At 44.9% G+C, this 25,543-nt stretch overlaps 5 protein-coding genes across 6 annotated transcripts; 4 read left to right on the top strand and 1 right to left on the bottom strand.

Annotated features, from left to right (window-relative positions):
* Positions 1-629: 629 nt before the first annotated feature.
* Positions 630-12,502, top strand: LOC122321165 (cubilin homolog). Its single transcript, XM_043210604.2, has 17 exons — positions 630-1,187; positions 1,302-1,408; positions 1,465-3,371; positions 3,427-3,611; positions 3,669-3,997; positions 4,061-4,170; positions 4,240-4,429; positions 4,494-5,802; positions 5,862-6,741; positions 6,796-6,953; positions 7,002-8,818; positions 8,882-11,189; positions 11,249-11,428; positions 11,483-11,624; positions 11,697-11,848; positions 11,914-12,211; positions 12,269-12,502. Exons 1-17 carry the CDS (start codon positions 630-632, stop codon positions 12,481-12,483), a joined length of 10,845 nt encoding a protein of 3,614 aa, XP_043066539.1. The 3' UTR covers positions 12,484-12,502.
* Positions 12,503-14,976: 2,474 nt separating this feature from the next.
* On the top strand, positions 14,977-16,773 carry LOC108124195 (uncharacterized). The gene is made up of 2 exons (XM_017239778.3): positions 14,977-14,995; positions 15,065-16,773. The coding sequence occupies exons 1-2, from the start codon at positions 14,992-14,994 to the stop codon at positions 16,537-16,539; spliced, it is 1,479 nt and encodes a 492-aa protein (XP_017095267.3). The 5' UTR covers positions 14,977-14,991; the 3' UTR covers positions 16,540-16,773.
* RpL10Ab (ribosomal protein L10Ab) lies at positions 16,566-18,040 on the bottom strand. Its single transcript, XM_017239780.3, has 3 exons — positions 17,893-18,040; positions 17,408-17,563; positions 16,566-17,124 (listed from the first exon to the last, which is right to left on the bottom strand). Exons 1-3 carry the CDS (start codon positions 17,895-17,897, stop codon positions 16,632-16,634), a joined length of 654 nt encoding a protein of 217 aa, XP_017095269.2. The 5' UTR covers positions 17,898-18,040; the 3' UTR covers positions 16,566-16,631.
* Positions 18,041-18,491: 451 nt separating this feature from the next.
* LOC108124192 (NADH-cytochrome b5 reductase 3) lies at positions 18,492-24,200 on the top strand. 2 transcript variants are annotated; one of them, XM_017239773.3, is made up of 4 exons: positions 18,492-18,633; positions 21,956-22,609; positions 22,674-22,773; positions 23,772-24,200. In XM_017239773.3, the coding sequence occupies exons 1-4, from the start codon at positions 18,610-18,612 to the stop codon at positions 23,942-23,944; spliced, it is 951 nt and encodes a 316-aa protein (XP_017095262.2). In that variant the 5' UTR covers positions 18,492-18,609; the 3' UTR covers positions 23,945-24,200. The 2 variants fall into 2 exon arrangements, with proteins under 2 accessions (XP_017095262.2, XP_017095263.2); XM_017239774.3 differs by lacking the exon at positions 18,492-18,633 and adding an exon at positions 20,871-21,190.
* LOC108124194 (serine/threonine-protein phosphatase 4 catalytic subunit) lies at positions 18,503-19,940 on the top strand. Its single transcript, XM_017239777.3, has 2 exons — positions 18,503-18,633; positions 18,731-19,940. The coding sequence occupies exon 2, from the start codon at positions 18,867-18,869 to the stop codon at positions 19,791-19,793; it is 927 nt and encodes a 308-aa protein (XP_017095266.2). The 5' UTR covers positions 18,503-18,633; positions 18,731-18,866; the 3' UTR covers positions 19,794-19,940.
* Positions 24,201-25,543: the final 1,343 nt, after the last annotated feature.

The raw sequence follows: 25,543 nt of genomic DNA on the forward strand, positions 1-25,543 counted from the left end.
CTTTCTATAAAAAAAAAGCACAGGTACTACTTTGCCGGGTTTGCTGGTATTACATAAAGTACACACTATAGCTTAGATATACACATACTCCTGTGTACTCCGATTTTTACGAAAAGCCATACAACAGCTACATATGTAGATACAAGAGTACCTGATTATCTCTTGGATACTGAGTTAATATGTCTAACTTATTGCAAACCGATGAGGTCATTGCCGATGAGGCTTTGGTTTCATTTAAATTTTAATTGAATCTGCACCCAACAGTGTTTTAACTGATAATGCAATAAATATTAAAAATGTATATTGTTAAAAAATATATTGTTATTTATTAAATATTATTTATTAAAATAAAGATTGATATATACTCACATTTACCCAAATATACACACATGTACAATGTCTTTCAGAATCTATCACTATTCTATACAATAGATTCCATATTCTCTCCAGTATCGGAAACGCCCACTTTTAGGGCTTATAAATTCGGAAATCAATGCTGGTCCGGTACCAGTATCCGCGGATAACGCCTCTCGTGAAGATCAATTCGAATTCGGACCCTTTAAACTACCTACTTAGATTATACATTTAATTAATAATTTAGTGAAGTTTTTAACCCAAAATGATTGAAAATGCTACATAAATATTTGAGTTTACCCATTGTGCTATTTTTGTGCCTTCAAATCGTATCCATAAAGGGATCACACGATGATCTGGAACAACGTGCTAGAATTTCAAGAAAAACAAATGAAAACTTGGTGATCGAAGCTGCTAGAGATCAGAATATAACCCTCCGGTTGATGGGAGATGCATCCTCGTTGATGATCAACGATGTGAATATGGTAGCAGTGCTCCGGCGGCGCAAGTCGATCCTGGCCAGTCGGCAGGCGGTTGCTCGGAGAGAGCCCCTTTCCGTAGACGTGGTCAGAGATCAGTTCCGCGACGTGGAGCGAAAAATGACGAGGGTCCAGAATAGAGTCTTCAACTCCAGGAACACCACGCTACGCAGTAGTTACAGCCAAAGGAACCTGCGCCGTCAGTTGCAGCGTGTGGAGAGATTAAAGGCCACCCTGCTGACTCTGGTCTATAATCTAGCCCAGGATGAATGCGTAGGGAATCCGTGCAAGAACGGAGGGACCTGCTATGATGCCTACAAGGCATTCCAGTGCGTATGTGCCTCCGGATGGCAAGTGAGTACCACGACGGGGGCGTCTTTCCAAAAAAAAAAAACACGAATGTGGGGCGTATTTTGGAACTGATGTCTCTATTCTCCCTTATGACAAATATTATTTTCTATATTTAAGGGTCCTACTTGCGAGGATGATGTGAACGAGTGCTCCGAGTTCGCAGGAACGGATCTAGCCGGCTGCCTGAATAATGGCCAGTGCATCAATACACCTGGAAGCTATAGGTGGGTGTGGAAACTCCGCCCAGAACAGTCACGTCTAAATCTAATCACCCTTACAGCTGTGTCTGCCGGAACGGCTTCTCCGGCACCCACTGTCGAGTACGTCGGAACTCCTGTCTGGGCATTGGAGCCTCGGAGTTGTGTGGTGAGCACGGAACATGCATCCAGACCGGCAACGCCGCCGGTTACGTTTGCGTCTGCAATCAGGGATGGACGTGGGCCGATGCGAATGCCACGGCGGCTACGGCGAGCCCCTGCTCCAGAGACGTGGACGAGTGTGAGCGTCGAGTGAATCCCTGCCACAGCGAGTGTATTAATCTTCCCGGCAGTTTTCGTTGCGGTCCCTGTCCACCTGGTTACACCGGCGATGGACGCATCTGCAGGGATGTAGACGAGTGTGCGGGTGAAGACAATGGAGGCTGCAGTCTCCAGCCCCGGGTGAGGTGCTTCAATACGGAGGGCTCACACATCTGCGGCCGCTGTCCGCCGGGATGGATCGGGGACGGTCGCAACTGCACGGCAGCCAATTCGAATTCCTGCGACCACGAGAAGATCTGCCATCCGCAGGCCAAGTGCGAGTACATCTCCGGGACGATGGTGTGCACCTGTCCGGTGGGCAGCTATGGGCATGGCTATGGAGCTGATGGATGCACCAGGGATCCCAACCGGAAGCCCTGTGACGAGCACCCCTGCTTGAACAATGGAACCTGCGTGGAGAATGGCAGGGGAACTACTTGCATCTGCCAGCCTGGGTACATGGGCGCCTTATGCAACTCCTCGGACGCCTGCCACCCGAGTCCTTGCCTCAACGGAGGCTCCTGTCGACTGCTACCGGGCAACACCTACCAGTGCTACTGTCCAGCTGGCTTCACTGGAACGCTATGCGCCCACCGGCGAATCTTTTGTGGGGCCACTCTCCGCGGGCCATCCGGGGTACTCAATTTTCCACCCAATGCGGAGAACGGCACTTATGAGGCGGACGAGCGATGTCCCTTAATTATTCGCACCAGTCCCGGCTTGGTACTCAACCTGACCTTCACCCAGTTCGATTTGCAGAAGAGTCCGGACTGTTCTGCAGATTTCCTTCAAGTGCACGATGGCAATTCCTTGGCCACACGGATGATGGGTCGATTCTGTGGCTCTGAACTGCCACTGGACCACGGAACGGTCGTCACCTCCCAGGAGCAAGCCTTCCTATGGTTCCGATCTGACAACCAGACTCAAGGCAGGGGATTTCGTCTGGTATGGAACTCGTTGCCCTTCTCCTGCGGGGAGACCTTTGATAACCTGACCCTCGGCCAGAGCGGAGTGCTAAGGTCCCCCGGCTATCCTGGCAAGGCTAGCCCGGCAATAGACTGTCGGTGGGATTTGACGGCGCCTTATGGCACCCGGCTGCTCCTTCGATTTTACGGCATTGACCTAGGCAGCAGTGCTTCGGGAGCGGAGAACTGCACCGAGGATTATGTGATGATCTACGATTCGGATCGAAAACTATTCCAGGCCTGTCGATCAGCCCAGCCGGCGCCCCTACATAGTTCCTCGAACCGCCTTGTCTTGAAATTTCATACGGACTCTCACGGCTTGGACAGTTCGTTCCAACTGCACTTCGAGGTGGTGCCCGGTGAGCCAGGATGCGGGGGCGTCTTTACGGATCCTAGCGGACACATTAGTGGCCACATGAACGCCGAGGTCTGTCTCTACCTTATCGAACAGCCAAAGGAGACGCAGGTGAAGCTGGTCTTCGACCAGGTCAACCTTATAAATTCCGAGGATTGTTCGCTGCAGAAAATAGAGATCTATGATGGACGCAGCCCAGAGTCGCGCCTTATGCGACGATTGTGTGGGAAACCAGAGGCCAGTGAGATGGAGCCACTAACCTCCAGCAGTAATGTGATCCTGGTGCGGTACGAGTACGCTTTAACTGGAATACGTCTGAAGAAGAGTTTCGATTTAAGCTACAGCCGAGGTAAGTGCTTCATTTTCTGAACCCTGAACTTCACAGTTTCATATTTAATTCATAGTCTGCAGTGAAAGCTTTAGTGGTTCGTCGGGGATTATCACCACTCCAAACTATCCCAATTCCTATCCGAACGACATGACCTGTACATATAACATAACTCTGCGACCCGGTTGGGTGGCAGATATCAACATTACGGATCTTTCCTTGGGAACATCGGATAATGAAAGGCAGAAATATTATCTGGACGTAAGTGCTTTGTCGATTAACTAACTTAAGTAGATATTTAATCAGGAAGTTACTTAGATGTACCTGGCACGTGGTGAAGAGCCGCAGCGTTTTGTAAAATCGGCTATGAACCTTCATATGGTGTCCCAGAGCAATATCCTTAGCTTAGTCTTCCACGGATCTCACAATGGACGTGGACTTCGACTAGAGTACCGTAGAATTCGCTCTTCAGTATGTGGTGGTACTTTTACGAAGCCCATGGGACGCCAATTGATGGGCCTCCGTCAGTACTGCCAGTATATTTATGAGACTCCAGGAAGGATAAGGTTGGCTCTCTCAACTTTGTCAGGTGAAGTGTATTCATATGTTTATGACAATAGCACCACTCCTGGAACCTTGCTAAACAGGTAATGATTAGAGTTCTTATCCTGTTTTGGTCTGTTTTGCTATTATGGTATTGTTTTCTATAGCTATAAAGGAAACTTCGATGAGAATTTTGATGGAGCTGTGATTACATTAATCCTGAAGCCCGTTAATCACCACGAAGTTGTGATTTTGACTTATAAATTGTTTGATGATGGTAAGTTCAGATACAATATAATAATTTTTAAAAATACATTGTTTATTTGCGTTATTTTATTTTAATTAGTGGAATGTGGCTCGACATATACTTCTCGCTTTGGATACATCAAGTCCCCGAACTGGCCAAAGCCCTATGGCGCTAACACGGACTGCAGTTGGCACATTCAAGCTCCAATTGGCCACCAAATAGAGCTAATTGTGAAGAACTTTACACTGGAGAATATGTTTAATTGCTATTCTGACTGGCTGGAGATAAGGTATAATAATGATCTCCAAATTCCAGTTTAACTTTAAGACTAATACGATGCCTTCATCCCATAGAAACGGGCATGGGGAGGACTCGCCGCTGATAGGAAAATACTGCGATTCCATCCCATCTCGGATCGTATCGTTCAGTCACGACCTGTTCCTAAAGTTTCATTCGGACAACTCCAATGAGGAATCGGGATTCCTTGTGCAGTGGCAGCAGACCGGGGCTGGTTGTGGCGGTAGGCTAACCTCTGTAACAGGCTCCATACACTCCCCATATATGCATTTTGCGAAAAGTGCCATTGCCTGCGATTGGCAAATTGTCGTGGCCGAAGGGTCGCGGGTTAGCCTGAACCTAACAAGCTATACCCAGTCAATCTGCGACCGATATCTGGTGATCTATGATGGACCTACCACCTCGAGTCCTGCCCTAAATATGGTTTGCAATGGCACTACAGCCCCTGGACTGATTTCCACCGGTAATCGTGTCCTGGTTCGATTCGATGTGAGTGCCGATGCAGATATGAATTTTGTGCTGGACTATAAAACCGAATGTCGAGTTCGTCTGGACGGTTTAGAGGGTGCCATTCAATCACCAAACTTCCCGGATCCGTATCCGTCAAATTTAAACTGCGAATGGGACATACGAGCCGGCGGACGCTCCAATCACCTGCAACTCGCCCTTTCACATCTCTCAGTCGAGCCATACGTCGATGTTACGGAGTGCGACAATGATTATCTGAAGGTGATCGATATGCAAGACAACGAAGTGATAAGCGAACATCATCTGTGCACGGCGGAGTCCATGCCCTCCTATACTAGTGTTGGGAATCGGCTGCTTCTGCAATTCACATCCGACAATTCTGCGGAGGATCAGGGCTTCCGGGCGGAGTATCGTCGCGTGGGATGCGGCGAACATTTCCGTGAATTGGGTGGCCGCTTTGAATCACCGAAACTGCCATTTAGCGTAGACATGGAGTGCGATTGGATCATCACGGCACCCGAGGGCAAGCAAATAATGCTCCTGCTCCACGAAGTTCACTTCGAGCCATCCCAGAGTCCTTGCGGCGATACGGATGTGATCAAAGTAACCGCTCCCGCTGGCTTTAACAAATCGGTAGCTCTGTATGTTGGTTGCCACGAGGAGACCCAGACTCAGTACTTCAGATCGCCGGGCCATGAGCTGAGGGTTCATTTTGTTGGTGGCTCCACTCCGGCCAGAAAGTATTTCAAAGCCAGTTACGTTCAGGTGCCGCCCAAATGTGGTGGCTCCATAACAGCTAGCAATGGTATCATAACCACTCCCGGCTTCCACGACATCCCGGACAGTAGAAACTTGGCGAACTTCACGACAAGTGTGGAGTGTATTTGGATTGTTCAGGTATGTAGAACTCGTCTATAAGGACTTGGAATTATTAGGATTACCATATCCGTTTGTAGGTCACCGACAGTTACGGAATCCGATTGTGGTTTGAGCAGCTGAATCTCACAGATTCCGCCAACTGCTCCGCCAGTGTCGTAGAGCTCACCAAGCTGGAGGCGGACGGCACGGAGCAGTTCCTGGAGAAGGCTTGCGGAGAGGAGGCGCCTCGCATTAGCGTTGTCCACGGTCAGAAGCTGCAGGTCCGTTTCAAAGCGCAAGCAGGGTCCTGGGGCCGATTCGCGATGCACTTCCAGAGCCAGTGCGGGGGACCATTGAAGAATGGCCAGGGCTACCTGCGATCCAGGATGGACGAGGCGTGCGATTGGCGGTTTAGTTCGCCGGAGGGCACTAAAATGTACCTTCACATTAACAACCTGGAGTGCCCAAAATCCCCATCGTCCGTAAACAGCTCAGTCGGCCTACAAATCCTCAACGATGACGACGAGGTTCTGCTCTTCCAGCTGTGCGAAAACCATCCGGCCAATCTGGTGGTGCCTGCCAACAATGTGCGCATCCTAAGCAAGGGAATCCGGCTCCAGGCGGAGTACAGTAGCCTGGAGAATACCTGTGGAGGCAATATCACTCTGCCGCGTAGCAGTCTCAGTTCTCCCAACTATCCGGACAGCTATCCGCCCAACGTGGAATGCATCTGGGCAATTGAAACCAAACCGGGTAACGCATTGGAGGTTACCTTCGAGTCTCTGGACATTGTCCGCTCGGAACATTGCAACGAGGACTTCTTGGAGCTGAGAAACGGTTTGCCGGGACAGCTCCTGGGAGTGTACTGTGACAATAAAATGCCGTCGACATCCTTGATTGTGAAATCGCCATTGTGGATCAAGTTCCGTAGCGCTCCCGGCCATTCGGCTGGAGGTTTCCGGCTTCGCTGGAACTATGGTGAGTAAGGTTCAAGGTTCAATTATCTTTTAATAATTTTATAAAATGATGCAGTCCACAATTTGGAGGTTACAACGGGAGCAAATGGAATCATAGAGTCACCGCCTCCGATTTTCGTTCGCGGCGAGGAAGAACCATACACTTGGAGGATTTATGTGAATCGGGATATGGTTTTGGTCTTGGACTTTGAGGAATATGTGTCAGGATTGATGGTAATATGTGATGGTTATTAAGTCCCTTAATAACTTCATTATTTCCAGCTCTTTGATGGATACGACGAGAGTGGCTTGGAGGTGAAACTACAAGCCAGTCCCTTGAGATTCACTTCCAGCAGCAATGTGATCTGCCTGAAGACCAAGAACGCGGAGCTGAACAGATTTCGGATTAAATGGCACGCACTCTCCGGCGAGGTGGCCGAAGGTAACATCACCTCTCAAACCTCCAGCGAGTGCACCAGAAAGTACTCCGTTCATTCTTCCTCCGTGTGGCTAGAGTCGCCTGGATATCCGATCGGATATCGTCCCAACTTGAACTGTGAGTGGACCTTCAAGCCAATGGATCCCACGCGCCACATTACCGCGACCTTGTTCGATCTCCAATTGGAGGAGTTCCCCGAGTGCTCGGCTGACTATCTGAAAATTCAGACCTCCAACGATTTGAGCCACTGGAAGGATGCACTGCATATGTGCCAGACCATTCTACGAACATCTTCGACAAAGCCCACGGTTGATGGAACTCCAAATATAAGGCTGCAGTTCCACACCGATGCCTCGATCAGTGGCAAAGGCTTTAAAGTTAATATTAAAACCGTCTGCGGCTCGAATATGACCGGAACTGTGGGCACCATTCTGTGGTCAAGTATAACTTCAGAACAAAGATGCAAATGGCATATTGAGGTGAGGCCGGGGCGTAAGATAGATATATCTATCCAATATGAAGAACTCGATAGTACAGTCCAGTCCACGGCGAAGGGGTCTTGCCAGGCGTTTGGTGTCATCTATGACGGACTGGATGAACTGGCTCCAATGATGCCCAATGGGAAATTCTGCAATCAGAAAGGATTCCAGACACCTTCTTACCGAACGAATGGCTCGCATGCCTACGTGGTGTACAATCTACCACAAAATTCTGCCGATCGGAATAAGAGCTCGTGGACTCTTACGTACCGGGAGTTTAGCGAATGTGATGGGCAGATTCAGTTGACCCAGCTGGCTCCCAGCTATGAGATTAAGTCGCCCGGCTTTCCTTACCTGCCCCATCCGCATGCGGACTGCACCTGGATGGTGATAGCACCTCCCGGGGAAACCATTGCTGCGGATTTCGGGGATCCTGTCGAGCTGAGTCGACGCCATTGTAATGAGGAATTTGTGGAAATGTTTGACGGCTCCACCACTCTGTCCCGCCAGCTCATCCGTACATGCCACAAGCCAAAGTCCACGATTCGCACTACCGGGAACCTGCTCCTCATTCACTATCAATCGGACCTGGATGAGCCGAGCGGCGGATTCCGATTGAACGTGTCTCTCAGCAAATGTGGTGGCCAATTCACCGGACAGTTGGGATCCCTTAATTCGGAGAACTATCCCACACCAGGTGGCTATCCCAAGCCATCGGAGTGTGTGTACAGCATCAGATTGCCAAAGGATAACTTCATCCACTTAAATATCACGGATCTGCATGTTCCCTACAATGTCAATGGTACCTCCTCTAAGAAGACCAGTGATCGCCTCGAGATTATTGATTTGGAAAACGATGGAGCTGAGCTAGCTGTCCTAGACGGAAGCACCGTCACTCCCACCACCCTCACACTCAACACCAATGCGGTGGCTATTCGCTTCTTGGCCATCAGTAACGTCAACAATTTTAGGGGCTTCAAGATAGACTACCGACGTGCCTATGGAACTTGCTCGCGGGATGTGAACGGCGACTCTGGAAACCTTGAGGTCTCCGCCATGGAGCCGTCCACCTGGGTAAGAATATGCCGCTGGTCTATCAACGTTCCCAAGGGTCAGAGAGTCCGCTTGGAGTTCCTTAACCTCGCCGATATTGGAATGATTAACCGCAATGATAGCAAAAGGTAATTAAAGGCTTTGTTTTCTATTTCTGACAACAAATCTTAATTTTAATAAATCTTTTCTAGAGCTGCAAGTGTTCGATACATGGATACTTTACCTCAGTTGGCCTTCTTCAACGACCCGAACTCTCTATCGAAAATCACGGACATCCGTCTGGATAGATACAACGGCACAAGAATAGTTGAATCCACGGATAACTTCATGCTCGTCACTATAATCACCAATCAAATGGATTTAGGCAGAACAGTGCTCCGTGCTCGTTATAGCTCCAGTGATGCATCTGTGTGCCCATCCAATATCGGAGACCAGGCATCTGGCACCCTGTCCATACAAAATCTTGCCCAGATATCCAGTTACTACTGCAGCATCCAGTTTGTTGGGCAGCAAGGCACGACTATAACCTTTAAGGTGGAAGAGTATCTGTTCGAGACCAAGAGCATTCCAGCTGTAACATTCAAGGATGAGGACCAGCGTTTGGCGTACAAGGTGATGAATCAAAATGTCACCAATAGCTTCGTATCACTGCCTGCCACATCCGGACGCGTTATACTGCTGAACAGTGACAGGGTGAAGTTGAAGCGCTTCAGGGCCTCCTACCGCCGGCACAATTGTGGTGGAGTATTCCCAGCATCCGACGATCTTTCCATCGGAACACCAGAGCTGCTAAACACCGTGGATGAGGACTACGGGGAGGTGGAGTGCGTGTGGACATTAAAATCTAGTAGAGGATATTATTTGGTCGGAAATGTCAGTCTCACCGACAGCTGCGATCGAGAGTACCTTGTGATCTTTAGTGGCTCCGTTGAGGGGGATCGGTTTTGTCGTGGAATGCAAAACAAAACGATCCTTCTGACCAACCCGATATCCAGGATTCTTTACCATTCAGAGCGAAGAGTGCCGGGCAGGAGTAGTTTCACCCTGGTGGCAAGAAAATCTATCTTATCAGGGAACATTATACGCGTGATTCGGGGACCCTCGACCCCAGTGATTATAAACAGTAAAGATTACGTCAATAATATGGAAAAAATCTGGGAGTTTGAGGCCGACGATCCACTCACACTTCGGGTCGAGTTCCAGGGCCGCTTCTTTATCGAAACCTCACCCAACTGCTCCAACGATCGTCTGAGCATCGAGAGCTACAACAAGACCACATCGGAGTATGAGGAAATAATCAGTCTCTGCGGTCGCCAAGCACCTGGGGTCCTACCCGTTCAATCCTCCCGATTACGAGTGATATTCCGCACAAATAGCAACATAACCGGAGATGGTTTTACTTTTACCGTCGCCCCCAGTTGCGATGTTGTCCTCCGGGCCGGGTTCGATCTACAGACACTCAGAAACCCGAGATGGGCATCTTTTGCCAAATATGATAGCTGCAGCTATGAGTTCTTCACAGAAACGGAACACCAATTGGTGGTTAATGTCAACGGAAGAGGTCGTCCTTGGAACTCCGAATTCTGCAAGATGAACTACTTTGAGGTGTTCCGTCGAGACGATCACGAGGTGGAGAACAGCGTCGGCCGGATGTGCCCGGACTTCGAGGTGAGTGGATACCGCAGGCTGCGGTTGAAGGTCCATATCTCCGCACCGCGATTCTTTGACATTAGCTTTCATCTTATCGGATGTGGTGGCAACTACAGTGAACCCTTCGCCTTGCGTCCGCCCCAGGACGAGGAGGCTGGAGGGTACGCCCACAACACAAAATGCCAGTGGCGCGTTTCTGCCCCACCTCAGCATGCCATTGTGCTGAAGTTCAAGTACTTCGACCTGGAGAAGGCCAACCATTGCCAGTTCGATAGTCTTTCCGTTTATCGCGGCGGCGTGGTCAGCTCAAATCCGGAGGTGAAACTGTGTGGCAATCAGACAGTCCCACCCACCATCATGGTTGACAGCAACGAGGCACTGATCGTGTCAGAAACTGATGCCTCAAACAACTTCCGGGGTTTCCTGGCCAGCGTGCATTTCACTCCGAACTGCAACGAACCTGTGACCCTGGACGCGGATGTGCCCCGCATGAATCTGATGCGGACATACCACTTAAACGCCTCCGACTGGATGCTATGCTACTTCACTGCCACAGTTCCGCCGGGCTACCGTCTCTCTGTTGAGATCCGGAAGCTGCAACTTAATGATGCCACCTGCAACACATGCAACCATATCGAAATCATAGACAAAAATGCAATAAATAACCAGAGCCTCGGCAAGTACTACGGATTGGGATCTAACCGGACCAAGTTGTTCAGCTCCTATGGTGACTTGAGCATCCACTTGAGCGCCTCAGCTCAGAGGGCCAGGAACATTAGCTTCGAGCTCATCATCCAGATGGAAAAGAGCGTGTGCGGCCAATCAGAATACGAAATACAATCAAATGAGGTAAGATTGGTATGTTTTCGTTCGAAATTTAATCCCAAAAACCTGGATTTCTCCATCAGAGTATTACGGTGGGTCTTCAATACGACAACACCACAGAAGGATACGAGGGAAGCATTGAATGCCGTTGGTCCATTAGAGCGAAAGATGATGTGGAGTTCGATTTAAAATGGCTACAGCTCAAGGACTTTTCTCAGAAAACCGGAAAATGCGAAGACTACCTGAAAATTTCCAAATCTTACGTAATTATTTTTAAAATTAGATCTTGAATTCTTAGTGATTCATTCCCCTTACAGAGATCACAATACTTGTGTGGAGAATTCAACAAAACCTACAAGTTTATTGAGGATCTCAGCCAGTTCCCTCTGGAGTTAAATTTCCACAGTGAAGGGTTGGAGGAATCAATGGGTTTTGAAGTGGTTGCGCGTCGAAAACCTGGTAAGTTTTATGTGCATAATTATTTTAAATTTAATCTCTTAAAATTAATATATATATTTGTAATTTTTTTAGCTTGTAATCGAAACTATACATCAATTAGTCAGGAAATTGCGGGCTTGAATCTAATTAACTGCACGGAGTATATTCTAGTTCCGGAAGGTTACAGCATTACGCTCTATATCGCGAGTGTGGCATTTAATGAAGTCTCATCGCAATTTTTAAATGTAATTTATCAAAATACCTTCGAAAGTATTATGCATGTATTAAAGTTAATTAATTTATTTTTTAGGTCACAGATGTAAAAACCAATCAGACACTCTATTCGAGGACGGTAACTGCATGGGACCCAAAGCCTATATTTACAAAAACCAACGAGCTTCGTATCGACAGCCACGAAGTTAGTTTACTGAATATGTTCTATTACTCCACCAAAAGTAATTTACCCAGCGGTTGTGGCGGTGAAATAATTGTGAGCGGAAAAGACCCAATTTATATAAAAAATCCTCCCTACGAAGGACGAAATCATTCCACGTGTTCCTGGCACTTGATGGCCCCACCCGGTGCTCTCCTTCGTATAAGCTTCAGCGGTATTTTTTCTTAATTAACATTTAAATTACTGATGTTTAATTGTTATTATTTTATAGACTTCAACATGGGCGCGGAAGCGAATTGCCAATTGGACAATTTAAAGTTTTATGAATCCGACAGCACCAAGGTATCTCTGCTGAAATCTTTCTGTGGATCCACCTTACCGAGTGACTTTACCCTAACCAATACCGGGGTGATTATTGTCGCCAAAAAATCACCAAATTTCGATGGAATGGGATTCTTCCTCAATATAAGCCCAGTTTTTTCTTGAATTTGTAAAGATAATTCAAATATAATAAACAAAAGAAATGTATTTTGCGAATAAAAAATTGTGGGTATTCCTGATTTCCCCATTTTTGCTCCTTCCGATGGTCATAGCTCTGCCAATTTGTACCCGATCAGAAAATAAAGTACCATTCAGTAATCAGGGAACCCAGCAGCGACTTTCCTCATTCAAAACATTGCCTAAGTATCGTTTTGAAATTTGTTGAATTTTTTCCAAGGGGTACCCCCATAAAATTGTGGGTTTTCTGATTTCTCCACTTTTGCTCCTTCCGATTGCCATAGCTGTGTCAATTTGTATCCGATCAGGAAATAAAGTACCATTCAGTAATCAGGGAACCCAGCAGCGGCTTTCCTCATTCAAAACATTGCCTAAGTATCGTTTTGAAATTTTTCGAATTTTTTCCAAGGGGTACCCCCATAAAATTGTGGGTTTTCCTTATTTCCCCACTTTTGCTCCTTCCGATGGCCATAGCTCTGCCAATTTGTACCCGATCAGGAAATAAAGTACCATTCAGTAATCAGCGAACCCAGAAGCGACTTTCCTCATTCAAAACATTGCTTAAATATCGTTTTCAAATTTTTCGAATTTTTCCAAGGGATTCCCCTATAAAATTTTGGGTTTTCCTGATTTCCCCACTTTTGCTCTTTGCGATGGCCATAGCTCTGCCAATTTGTATCCGATCAGGAAATAAAGTACCATTCAGTAATCAGGGAACCCAGCAGCGACTTTCCTCATTCAAAACATTGCCTAAAAATCGTTTTGAAATTTTTCGAATTTTTTCCAAGGGGTACCCCCATAAAATTGTGGGTTTTCCTTATTTCCCCACTTTTGCTCCTTCCGATGGCCATAGCTCTGCCAATTTGTACCCGATCAGGAAATAAAGTACCATTCAGTAATCAGCGAACCCAGAAGCGACTTTCCTCATTCAAAACATTGCCTAAGTATCGTTTTGAAATTTGTTGAATTTTTTCCAAGGGGTACCCCCATAAAATTTTGGGTTTTCCTGATTTCCCCACTTTTGCTCTTTGCGATGGCCATAGCTCTGCCAATTTGTACCCGATCGGGAAATAAAGTACCATTCAGTAATCAGCGAACCCAGAAGCGACTTTCCTCATTCAAAACATTGCTTAAATATCATTTTCAAATTTTTCGAATTTTTCCAAGGGGTTCCCCTATAAAATTGTGTGTTTTCCTGATTTCCCCACTTTTGCTCTTTGCGATGGCCATAGCTCTGCCAATTTGTACCCAATCAGGAAATAAAGTACCATTCAGTAATCAGGGAACCCAGCAGCGACTTTCCTCATTCAAAACATTGCCTAAAAATCGTTTTGAAATTTGTTGAATTTTTTCCAAGGGGTACCCCCATAAAATTGTGGGTTTTCCTTATTTCCCCACTTTTGCTCCTTCCGATGGCCATAGCTCTGTCAATTTGTATCCGATCAGGAAATAAAGTACCATTCAGTAATCAGCGAACCCAGAAGCGACTTTCCTCATTGAAAACATTGCTTAAATATCGTTTTCAAATTTTTCGAATTTTTCCAAGGGGTTCCCCTATAAAATTGTGTGTTTTCCTGATTTCCCCACTTTTGCTCTTTGCGATGGCCATAGCTCTGCCAATTTGTACCCAATCAGGAAATAAAGTACCATTCAGTAATCAGGGAACCCAGCAGCGACTTTCCTCATTCAAAACATTGCCTAAGTATCGTTTTGAAATTTGTTGAATTTTTTCCAAGGGGTACCCCTATAAAATTGAGGGTTTTCCTGATTTCCCCACAATTGCTCCTTCCGATGGCCATAGCTCTGTCAATTTATATACCATTCAGTAATCAGCGAACCCAGAAGCTACTTTTCTGATTCAAAACATTGCCTAAATATCGTTTTTAAATTTTTCGAATTTTTTCCAAGGGGTACCCCTATAAAATTGAGGGTTTTCCTGATTTCCCCACAATTGCTCCTTCCGATGGCCATAGCTCTGCCAATTTGAATCTGATCAGAAAATAAAGTACCATTCAGTAATCAGCGAACCCAGCAGCTACTTTCCTGATTCAAATCATTGCCTAAATATCGTTTTTACATTTTTCGAATTTTTTCCAAGGGGTACCCCTATAAAATTGTGGGTTTTCCTGATTTCTCCACTTTTGCTCCTTCCGATGGCCATAGCTCTGTCAATTTATATACCATTCAGTAATCAGCGAACCCAGCAGCTACTTTCCTGATTCAAAACATTGCCTAAATATCGTTTTTAAAATTTGCGAATTTTTTCCAAGTGGTACGCATACAAAATTGTGGGTTTTCCTGATTTCTCCACTTTTGCTCCTTCCGATGGCCTTCTGTCAATTTGTATCCGATTCAGTAATCAGCGAACCCAGAAGCTACTTTACTCCATCATTATATTGCCTAAATATGCAGTATATAGTTTTTTTGCCAAGCATTCAAAATATTTAAAAGTTCAAAATATCAAAAAACATATTTTCAAAATGTTTTAAAAATAGTATGAGTATGTAAAAAATGAATCGATATCTTCTTTATCGATAGACGCTTAAGCTTAGATTCTTTCCTATTACAGTGTTGCAAAGTGCCAATATTTATTTGGGAAAACAAAACATGGAAGAAGAATTAGAATTAATGACAAATAATCTAAAGAAAGTTCTGTGCAAGTTAAAATTCTGCAATCGAGATGCCAGCCAGGACTTACAAGGCCGCAGGGAGAAGCTGGCCGAAATGATTCGCCTGCACTTGCAAAATGTACGCGCTACCGTAATAACCCACAGGCGCAGAGCCCAGCATAAGGCTAAGAGGCGGCGACGGATGTTGCGCTCGTTTTTTATGCAGCAAATGTCGGAAATGCAAGCCAACTACCTCGAAATGTTTGCAATATTGCGCCTGAAGCAGGATAGAGCCGAAGAAGAGGCAGCTGCGGAGCAGGAGGAGCAGGAAGAAAATGATGTGGAGCAGCAGTACCCCGAGGATGACGAAACCCCGGATGTTCAGATAGTGGAGATACCCTTGCAGCCGGCACGCCTCTTCTTTGAGGACATTATTCCAGAACTGAGTGAGGAGGAGTTCCTCAACACCCTGCACGTCAGCCGGGGCACCTTCGAAACCCTGTGCAAGCAGTTGGCACCCAGCTTGCGGAATGTGGATGTACTGGCCCGTCGAATTCCAGCAGTGCCGCCGGAAAAGTGCGTGGCCCTGGCTTTATACTTCCTGGCCAGCGGCAAGAGGCTCAGCCAAATAGCCATAGCGTTTTCCATGCCTCGCAATCGAACCATCAAGTGCCTGAAGGCCTTCTGCAACGCCGTCATGTCCACCTTGGGAAGAGCTCTGCGCCAGTTGCCATCCAGTCGTGTCGATTGCAACAGCGTCGCCATGGGTTTCCATCGCGAGAGCAACATGCCCGCTGCTCTGGTTGGAGTCCTGGGAGTCTGCTCCATACCAATTCGAGCCAGTGTGGAACCCAAGTCCAAAGGATCTGTGCTGCGTATGGAGTATCTTCTGGACGACAGGATGCGTTTTCGGGAGCTGCAGCTGGGCTGTGGCAAGCCCCCAAAGGTGCCCATGTTCTCCCTGGCACCCAACAAACTCACCGACTTGCCGAATTTCCACATCAACTCCCGTCCTGTTCCTGCCTTCGTCCTGGCGCCAGTCCTTCAAAAGTATCCCCTCAGACCGTGGCTGCTGCAGCGGTACACCGAGCCCACAGCTCCCCATGAGCACGACTTTAACGAGGTGGCCGAGCATTTGCACGAAATGAGCGACTGTGCCCTGCACCGGCTGGTGTCCCGCTGGAACTTCCTTAACCAGCCGCTCGACATAAGCTTCCAAACCGCATCTTGTATTATTACAGCCGCCGCCGTGCTCCATAATCTCCTGGAGGAACTGAGCGAGCCGTTCTTGCTGGAATGGGGAAACTCTGTGGACGTGTCCAAGTTCCGAGCTAAGCCACTGGAGGGCAGGGTTCGGGAAGATGACCAAGAATCGGCCGCAGGAATGAAGGCTCGCGATTTTATGGCGCGAACCATCAGTTCCACCGAAATCTAAACTCATAAACTAAAACAAATACTAAATTTAGTTACATTCCAAAAATGTAGTTTCTATTTATTTGTTAGATGTTTAAAAAAGTGAATGCACATCTAGTACAGACGCTGGGGTGGTCCCATGGAGGACTTGACGTGCAGGGAGCGCACGTTCTGCCAGTTCTTCTTCAGCAGCGACACCAAGAAGTTGATGGACAAGTTGATGTTCTGGGCGAGCTCATCGGGCTTCATGCCAACGTGGCCGACGGCAACGGACAGGCACAGAACCTTCTTCATCTGGAACTTGATGGTGGACTTGACCTCCTCGATCTTGCCGATCATGGACTCCTGGTGGGAGAGCAGGGCAGGGAACTTGCCAGCCTTGTTCAGGCCAGGGCCCAACAGACGGGGGATCTGCTTGATGAGCGACTCAGAGGCCAGGAAAGCATCGTAAGACTTGGCCAGCTTCTTCACCAGCTTCTTGTTCTTGTTGAGCTTCTTCAGAGCCTCGGCATCCATGAACTCGACGTTGTTGGCCTTGGCCTCATCGCAATGCTGCTGATCGCCGAGGATGCACACCTTCATCTTGGGACGGGGGATGTGCTTCAACCTGTGGATAGAAGAAGAAAACTAAGTTAGTTGGAGAAACCAAAGATAAGGATTTAACTAAGGGGAACAGGGGGCAGGGAAAACTTACGAAGCCCACGGGGGAGCACGTTTTCATGAATGTTTTAAAGGGGGGGCGGTGTCCATTACTGGAGACCTACTCAAATATTAAAGACCCTGAGTGAAGGTCCGCCGAGTGTCCCACTCGACTACCTGATGCAGTGGCATAATCGGCTCCCAATGGAGTTCAAATTAAGACACGTGCACAGGTGATTTAACCAACGTACTTGACGGTGCCGGAGAAACGCTTGTCCTTTTGGGGATCGTAGTTCTTCAGACCGATCTGGAGTTCCACGGTTTCCAGGAAGCCACGCTTCTTCTTGGCGGATGCCTCCAAGAGGCCATTAACACCCTCATACAGGGTATCGCGCGATACTTTCGATCTGCCGGATAAAAAATAGCAAATTAATATCAATAATAAGACAAATACTATACAAAACTATTCTTAATAATTTAGTTACTGTCGAAACAATGCCTAAACATTTGCAGCCCACATATTAGTTGCATATTTAGCACAAAAATCACATTTATTTTTGCAATCATTTCCAAACTGATATGGACATGGAAAATGGTCTAAAAAGCTGGTTTCTGATTGCCGGGTTATCAAAATACATGGGCAAACTATATTATATTTTAGTTATTTCAATTAAAATTATGATTTTGAACAAAAATAAACTAAGATTGAATATATTTTCCGGGATTTAACACTTACGCCATCTCAACAGCTCAACGTGCGATTTTCGAAAGAGGGAGGAACACTTGGGAAGTCGAAAATGAGTAGTTCTTATCGAAATATCGATAGTTTACGAAAATATATCGTAATTGTAGAGTTGTCAGGTCAGTGAAGTTGTTTTGGTATTTTACAAGCGACAAAATTCGAATGTTTGTATGATTTAAAATATCTCAATTTTTATTATCAGGTTCTAATGGGGGATTTGGAAAAGCAAAATGGGAAGAATTTTGCAACAGTATACGTATATGCACCGTATATATTAATAAGTTTCTTGAGAAGAAAATACCAAATAAAGAAATGCCTACTTCTCAGCCCTGGAATTGCCGCTTTGTTTGTAGGCGAGAGAAAATGATTGGAAATCACAAAATTTATTGATAAGATTGCTCTTTTCTGCCCTCTTACTATATTTTTTGGTACTGATAAGGCAATGTAAGTACTTGATACATATCTCTTGACCGAAATATTTCAAATAAAACATTTTCTTGCAGTGTCAACCTTAAGAGAAAGCACCCGCATACTGAGAGTGCGTGAAAACTAAAACATTTCGCCAACGGCTGTGATAGTCTGCATTTTAGTTAGTCGGCGGTGCCGATACGAAAAAGTGCGTGTGCCTCTGCATTGGGCTTGAAATTACATAAGGATTAGAAGCTGCACTCGCTAGTGCATTGATTTTACCCACAAAACCCGCCTTGGGCCATGGCGCGAATCGTCGAGAGCAGTGTAAGTTGTGATTTTGTCGGAAAGTTCACTCATATCTTTTACATAACTCCTTGTCATCCATCCCCATCCTGCTTTCGATTCTGCTTCTTCCTGCTAGCTGACATTTCATAATTGTCAGACGAAGATTTCTTTCCCAATTCTCGCGACCAACTGGGTGGTTTTGCATTAATGTCTAATGACGTCGTCGGGTTATAAATAGAGATGCTGTCGCCCGTTTAGCTGGCACGAGGAGGATGAGCCATGCCGACCGTCTGGTGGAGCAGTTGCTTCAGGTGCCCGCCCGCCTGCCCAGAGAATCGGAGGTGCGCCAGCTTTGCAAGTCACTGGGTGATTTGCTCTCCGGCGAGCCGAATCTGCTGAGACTCCAGAGTCCGCAGATAGTGTGCGGCGACATACATGGCCAATGGCAGGACTTGCTCCATCTCCTCCAGTTGGGCGGCCCAGTTGCCCAGCATCGTTACCTCTTTCTGGGAGACTTTGTGGATCGAGGCAAGAACAGTCTGGAGACCTTTCTACTGCTGGCCGCCCTGAAAGTACAACAACCCAGTCAAGTGAGCCTGCTGCGAGGCAACCATGAGTGCCGTAGCGCCACCAAAGCATACGGATTCTACGAGGAATGTCAAGCCAACTATGGCTCCTCCAACGTGTGGCGTCTATGCTGCCGAGTTTTTGATCTCCTGCCGCTGGCTGCTCTGGTGGATGAGAAAATCTTCTGCGTCCACGGAGGTCTTTCCCCCAAGATCGAACAGTTGGATGACCTTTATAAAGTGGACCGTCGCATGGAGATACCGGCCGAAGGTGCTATGGCAGATCTTTTTTGGAGTGATCCTTGTGAGATGCCTGGGTGGACACCGTCTCCCCGCGGACATGGCCATCTCTATGGCAAGGATGTGGTGAACAAGTTTGTCCAACGAAATGGCCTATCCTTCATCTGCCGGGCTCATCAACTGGTGCAGGAGGGCTATCGGTGGCACTTTGATCAGCAGCTGGTCACCATCTGGTCGGCACCGAACTACTGCTATCGCTGTGGCAACAAGGCATCCTTCATGCGGCTAAAGACAGTCGATGATTATGAATTTCAAGTTTTCGAGGCGCAGGCGCTGCACACCAAACCCCAGCCCAGAAGGCCCAAAAAGCGGTGCCGCCAGTTCTTCCTGTAATGGAAGTAATATTTAATTAATTAATAAATCTCTCCCAGTGAATGGTAATCGAATTCAAAGAGAGAATCCATTGTCAAGGGTAGGCAATCAGCTGTTGCGGCTTATCTAATAGCACCCATCCCACCCACTTGTATGAAATAAGCTCTGCCATTCCACAGCTCTCTTAATCAATAAAACATAAGCTCAGTGACTAAGGTCACTAACATTTCCTCTCTTAAAAAACTGGTTTCTTGGGTTTTCTCTTTGTGTTATCTACAGGTGTGACCAAAATTATGTTTTCAGTTCAGTTGCATTGCTTTGGAAAAGGAATAGCAGGGTAATTTTATTAAAAATCTAAAGAAATATTCCAAAGATATTCTAGTAAAAAAGTTTATCATTAATTATTTATTTTTATTCGAAAAATACTTAAGGAAAAAGTAGATACTATTCGTTTATAAATTTCATGTTTCTTTTCTGTAAGAAATTAAATATTATTCACTTCTGATTATTATTGAAATTAATTTACTTTGCTACTATCCTGACCATTGTCAGGATGGTATTTTATCGTGATACCAAATTTCCATAGAAGTTTAATAGAAAAACCTTTTGGTATTTGGTTTCTTAAAAAAAGATACAAAATGGGTTTTTAAATACCCATCGGCCTTTAGTGCAAACTTCTGGGTCAAGTTAGCATATTTTTTAGCACCGATTGTTTTCTTGGGTATTTAAATACCAAAGCTATAATGGGTATATATATGAAGGATTAAAATTTTAAACAAAAGAATCGCAACAACTTTTCATGTCCAACTCAAAACTTAAATTTTAAATTGTAAAAAAAACATGAATTCGTTTTTTATAAATCAAAACTTAAAGCCGCGGTCATCATCTAAGGGTTAATGAATACATCCTATTGTTGTTCCGCTCGCCAGGTTGAGCTCCTCTCACTCGCACTTATTGCTATGATTGTAGAAGTACCAGATTTTTCAGACGCGACAACCCTGTATTGTTTTATCTATTATTATTTATTATTTTAATTTTTGCCTATATCATCTCAACAAAGCTAGTTTTTAACAAAGTCATTATATCAAAGATATTTAACTCGTCAAACACGATTGTCGTACTTTTCCCACCCACTGTGCTGAGTAGTGCTGACTTGCAAGTCTCTCCTTTTTATATTCCCCGCCTGGGGGAGGAGGTCTGTCCAGAGAGAGAGGGAGAGAGTGACGAGGCGAAGGTATAGCGGCGCTTCCACGCGACTACTTCCATTCATTTTGGAATCGTGCGCGGCAACACGCGGAATACAATTTATTCCGGAATAAAATCAAACAATTTCCCTCTGTGAAATTCAAATTGGGAATTAAACAAGTAAACAAATCGCTTAATCCAGAGCAAGTGCATCAAAAATGACGGAATTCGATGTAAGTTCAAGTCCAAGTGCAGCTTGTCAGCTCTCTCCACTGTGACGTCATGGATAAAGAGAGTGTGTGTTGTTTTTTTTTATTACTTAAAGTTGTTGCCAAAGCCGCAGCAATATGGCCGGCTGCTTCAAGGTCATCCCTGATATGGGGCCAAAGTTTGATGGCTTAAGCAAGTAACCCCAATTGGGTGCAGGTTTGGTGTGTGGGGCTTCACAGCCACAAACTCAAACACTATCTGTTTTTTTTTTTGGTTATTCGGTGGCTTATCATGATAGCTGTCTGGCGGTTGTTTCCACTACCCCTCATTGATGACCTCTTCACACAGTAATCAGGCTATCGAAGAATATAACAAATAGATACTATGTGTTAACACTCTAATAAATCCAAAATCATTATAGTAATTGATTAATAACACCTATAGGTTTTCAATTAACAGGGAATTAGGTTTATAAAGGCTCTAAAAAATTGTAATTAGCAGGTATTTAAGTTTAATAGACGGATATCTATTTTAAAAACAATGATTAAGCTTTTTTTTTATTAAAAATGCACAATTCTAGTTCATCATCATTACTTATATAGTATTATTTCTGACATAATATTCTTAATCTTTGAAATGATTAAAATTGATAACGAATTTATTTAAAAATATCAACACTTCTGGAAATTTCCTGGTTCACTGAAAGGTTAAAAACATTTCCCTCTTTACTAAAAAAAAAATAAAAAATAATAATAATAATATAATATTTTTTTTAAAATCCCTTCCAGTTTGTGCCCATTGCCGTGGGCGTGGTTGCCGTAGTCGCCGGCGCCCTGATCGTCCACTATTTCCTGAACAGAAAATCCACCAAACCACGTCGGGAACCCAATCGCACCGCCCGACTGCGCACCCTGGTGGATCCCAACGACAAATACCTGCTGCCCCTCGTGGAGAAGGAGGTGCTCAGCCATGACACGCGACGATTCCGCTTCGGATTGCCCTCCAAGCAGCATGTCCTTGGCCTGCCGGTGGGTCAGCACATCCACCTGATCGCCACCATTGACAACGAACTGGTGATCCGGCCGTACACGCCCATCTCGTCGGATGAAGATGTCGGCTACGTGGATCTGGTGGTGAAGGTCTACTTCAAGGACCAGCACCCCAAGTTCCCGGCCGGCGGCAAGATGACCCAGCATCTGGAGAAAATGGAATTGGGAGATAAGATCTCCTTCCGTGGTCCCTCTGGACGGTTGCAGTACCTCGGAAATGGCACCTTCTCCATCAAGAAGCTGCGCAAGGACCCGCCCAAGAATGTGACCGCCAAGCGGGTTAACATGATTGCCGGTGGTACTGGTATCACTCCCATGCTGCAGCTGGTCCGCGAGGTCCTCAAGCGCAGTGACAAGGATAAAACCGAACTGGCGCTGCTGTTCGCCAATCAGGTGAGTGGTTTTGCTTTGGAAGTTTGGATAGGAGATCTCTAATATGGTTCTTTATACATTTTAGAGCGAAAAGGATATTCTGTTACGCGGGGAACTGGACGAACTGGCTCAGAAGCATCCCGACCAGTTCAAGGTCTGGTATACTGTGGATAAGGCTGCTGAAGGTGAGCTCCAAGGTGTTATAGGACTTGGAAATGAATCAACTGCATCATCGTGCTCATCTTTCGAAACATTTTTTCACGATTTGGAGGGATTAGGGATTAGATTTAATTATCTTGTCTTGTAGGTTTTTAAATGGATGTATTGGAAGGGATATCTATTAATTCTGATTGGGATTTTAATATAGAATATAGATAAATATGTACTGAGATATAGAATAACTAGAATAGATCAAGAGACATTTTTGTAGAAAGCCTAATATTCAATAATCTCGTTTCTTCGCAGATTTATAAATCTTTTTTCAAAGACCCAAGCTCATTTTTTTAATGAAATATTACTCCATATTAGATAGGATATATCCTTATAAAACCCATGCATAAGAATATGCTCCTTAAAAGTCTCCTAGTTGAGATACTAAAGTTTTAAAATCTTAAAAAGTATCTCAGTATCTCTAAAGTTCAACTGCAGCAATCTTTCCCTCAACTAAGGTAAAACATTCATCCGCATCCTCATTCGCATCCTGTAGATACATCATTATGCCATTAGCTAGGCATCTATTATGTTAAGTATCTTGTGTCTGCCCCCTCGCCACATGCTGCCCTCAAACGGATGCCGCGTGGAACGGGGAATGCGCGCTTCATAGCCTGGTCATACAACACCGGTCACGTTAACGACGACATGATGCAGCGGCATCTCTTTGCACCCGATCCGGAGACATTGTGCCTGCTCTGCGGTCCACCGCCGATGGTCAACTATACGTGCATACCCGGCCTGGAGCGGCTGGGTCATCGGTCCGAGCAGCGCTTTAGCTATTAGGATGGGGTGGCAGCTCCACCACTTGTTTCTCTCCCTGAGTTTTGCTTTCATTTCACAATGCCAGGCCAGCGGGAAAGATTGCGCAGTGATGGGAGAGGTACTATACGAAGTAGTTGGTTATCTCATCTCTGAACCTCCCCATTTATCCTGATTGGTGCTAATGCTATCACTTTTTTCTCCCATCCAGGCTGGCCATATAGCGTGGGCTTCATCAATGACGATATGATCGCCGCCCACCTCCTGCCCGCCTCGGACGACACCATCGTGCTGCTCTGCGGCCCACCGCCCATGATCAACTTTGCCTGTAATCCGGCCCTGGACAAGCTTGGCTACCATCCGGACACCCGATTCGCCTACTAGAGAGGATCGCCCGCCAGTGGCAGCGAGAGAATTTGCATTTTGGTTTTGTCAGTGCCCATTTATTCCACGTTTTATTGCCCCCATGCCCAGTGGTCACCCAGTGATCGCCGGAATCACCGCCGAGATGTCACAGTTCGGGATTCGGGATCGATGTGATTGAACGCAAAGCGAAAGCAACAAACAACATCAATGCTAATTGTTGTAGTTCTTTTTTATTATTTTCTAATTTGAATAAAGTGTTAAAAAAAGTCAAGAATTAATATTTTAATTTAAGGGGTTATACGCACTTGCACGACCTAAAAAAGAAGAATTTTTCGAATTTTCTAACGAAGAGAACTTAAACTTTTTAAAAGACTATTATTTTTTACTTAAGTAGAAGCTACTTTTAAGAAGATAATTGCATTGCCGATCTTGTACATATATTTTATAATTCCATTTCTGTAGAAATAATAAGAAACGAAGCTTCGGGCTGATATCGTTTCCACAGGAAGCAATCGTACCATCGTACGGGTTAAATAAAAAATAAAGTTAAAAACAAAAGTTTCCTGCATTTTTTTGTTGCTTTTCGATAGCATGTGTTTAGCTCTTGGGGTAGGTTATATTATGGGGCTTATCGAGTTTTAATTTTCATATGTATATATCTATTTACAAAGAACATCCGGTCGGGAACGAATGCAAAACGGAAGTCGACCATGGCTTAATCAAGTAAAATGGTACGGATTCTGCGGATTCTACTTTAGAATAGTTATATCTAAAGCAACAACTATACTTTTAATAAAGATTCATGTAGCTTTTAATTGTGTCTATTCCCAAAAAAAATATCTGCATTTATTTGGGACTTTAGAAATAATAATATAAAATAGAAATATTTTAAATATTATAAACTAGAGCATAGCTCCGAAAATATATAATGGATTGAGTTATAATTTTGAATGAATATGTACATATGTAGATTAGAATAAAAAAAAAAAAACTGTTTTCGATTTTTAGAAAATTGATTTAAAAAAATCGTTCGTACTTTCAAAGCTGATAAAATATAATATTTGTTATTCCATGACTCAAAATTTAAAATTGCAAGAAAATCCTTACCGGCCATAGAGCGCTATTAGAAAAAGACGTCTATGATGTCTTGGGTATAGATTTACCCAAGAAAGAATTCTGTACCATTATTCAGTTGTATAATAAGGACTTTAATGGATATTTTTTATATCTTTTAATACAGAAACACGAAATTTCCATAACTTTTATAGTTTTTTGTGAACAAATTCCCAAAATGTACTCTTTTTGTTTTTTTAGCTCTATGGCGGTGGTAACCCCTTAATGTATAGCTCCGAGAATATGCATTGGATGGAGTTCTTTTGAAAGAAAATATTTACATACAAAAAAATTATTCTTTTCGAGTTTTAGAAAATTCTAACTGCGGAAACCCCTTAAAAGCGAACTAATTTTTAGCAAATTGGCTTGATTATCTAATAATTAGATTCTAATAATATATTAATAATAACAATAATTAGATTCTAATTAGTTTCCTGTCTTGAATAGTCAGTCTCTATAATCCTCCACCTAAATTATAAAAAATATAAAAATTTGTGTGCATTT

This window comes from Drosophila bipectinata, chromosome 3L, assembly GCF_030179905.1.
Source record: "Drosophila bipectinata strain 14024-0381.07 chromosome 3L, DbipHiC1v2, whole genome shotgun sequence".
In the NCBI taxonomy this organism is placed as follows: Eukaryota; Metazoa; Arthropoda; class Insecta; order Diptera; family Drosophilidae; genus Drosophila; species Drosophila bipectinata.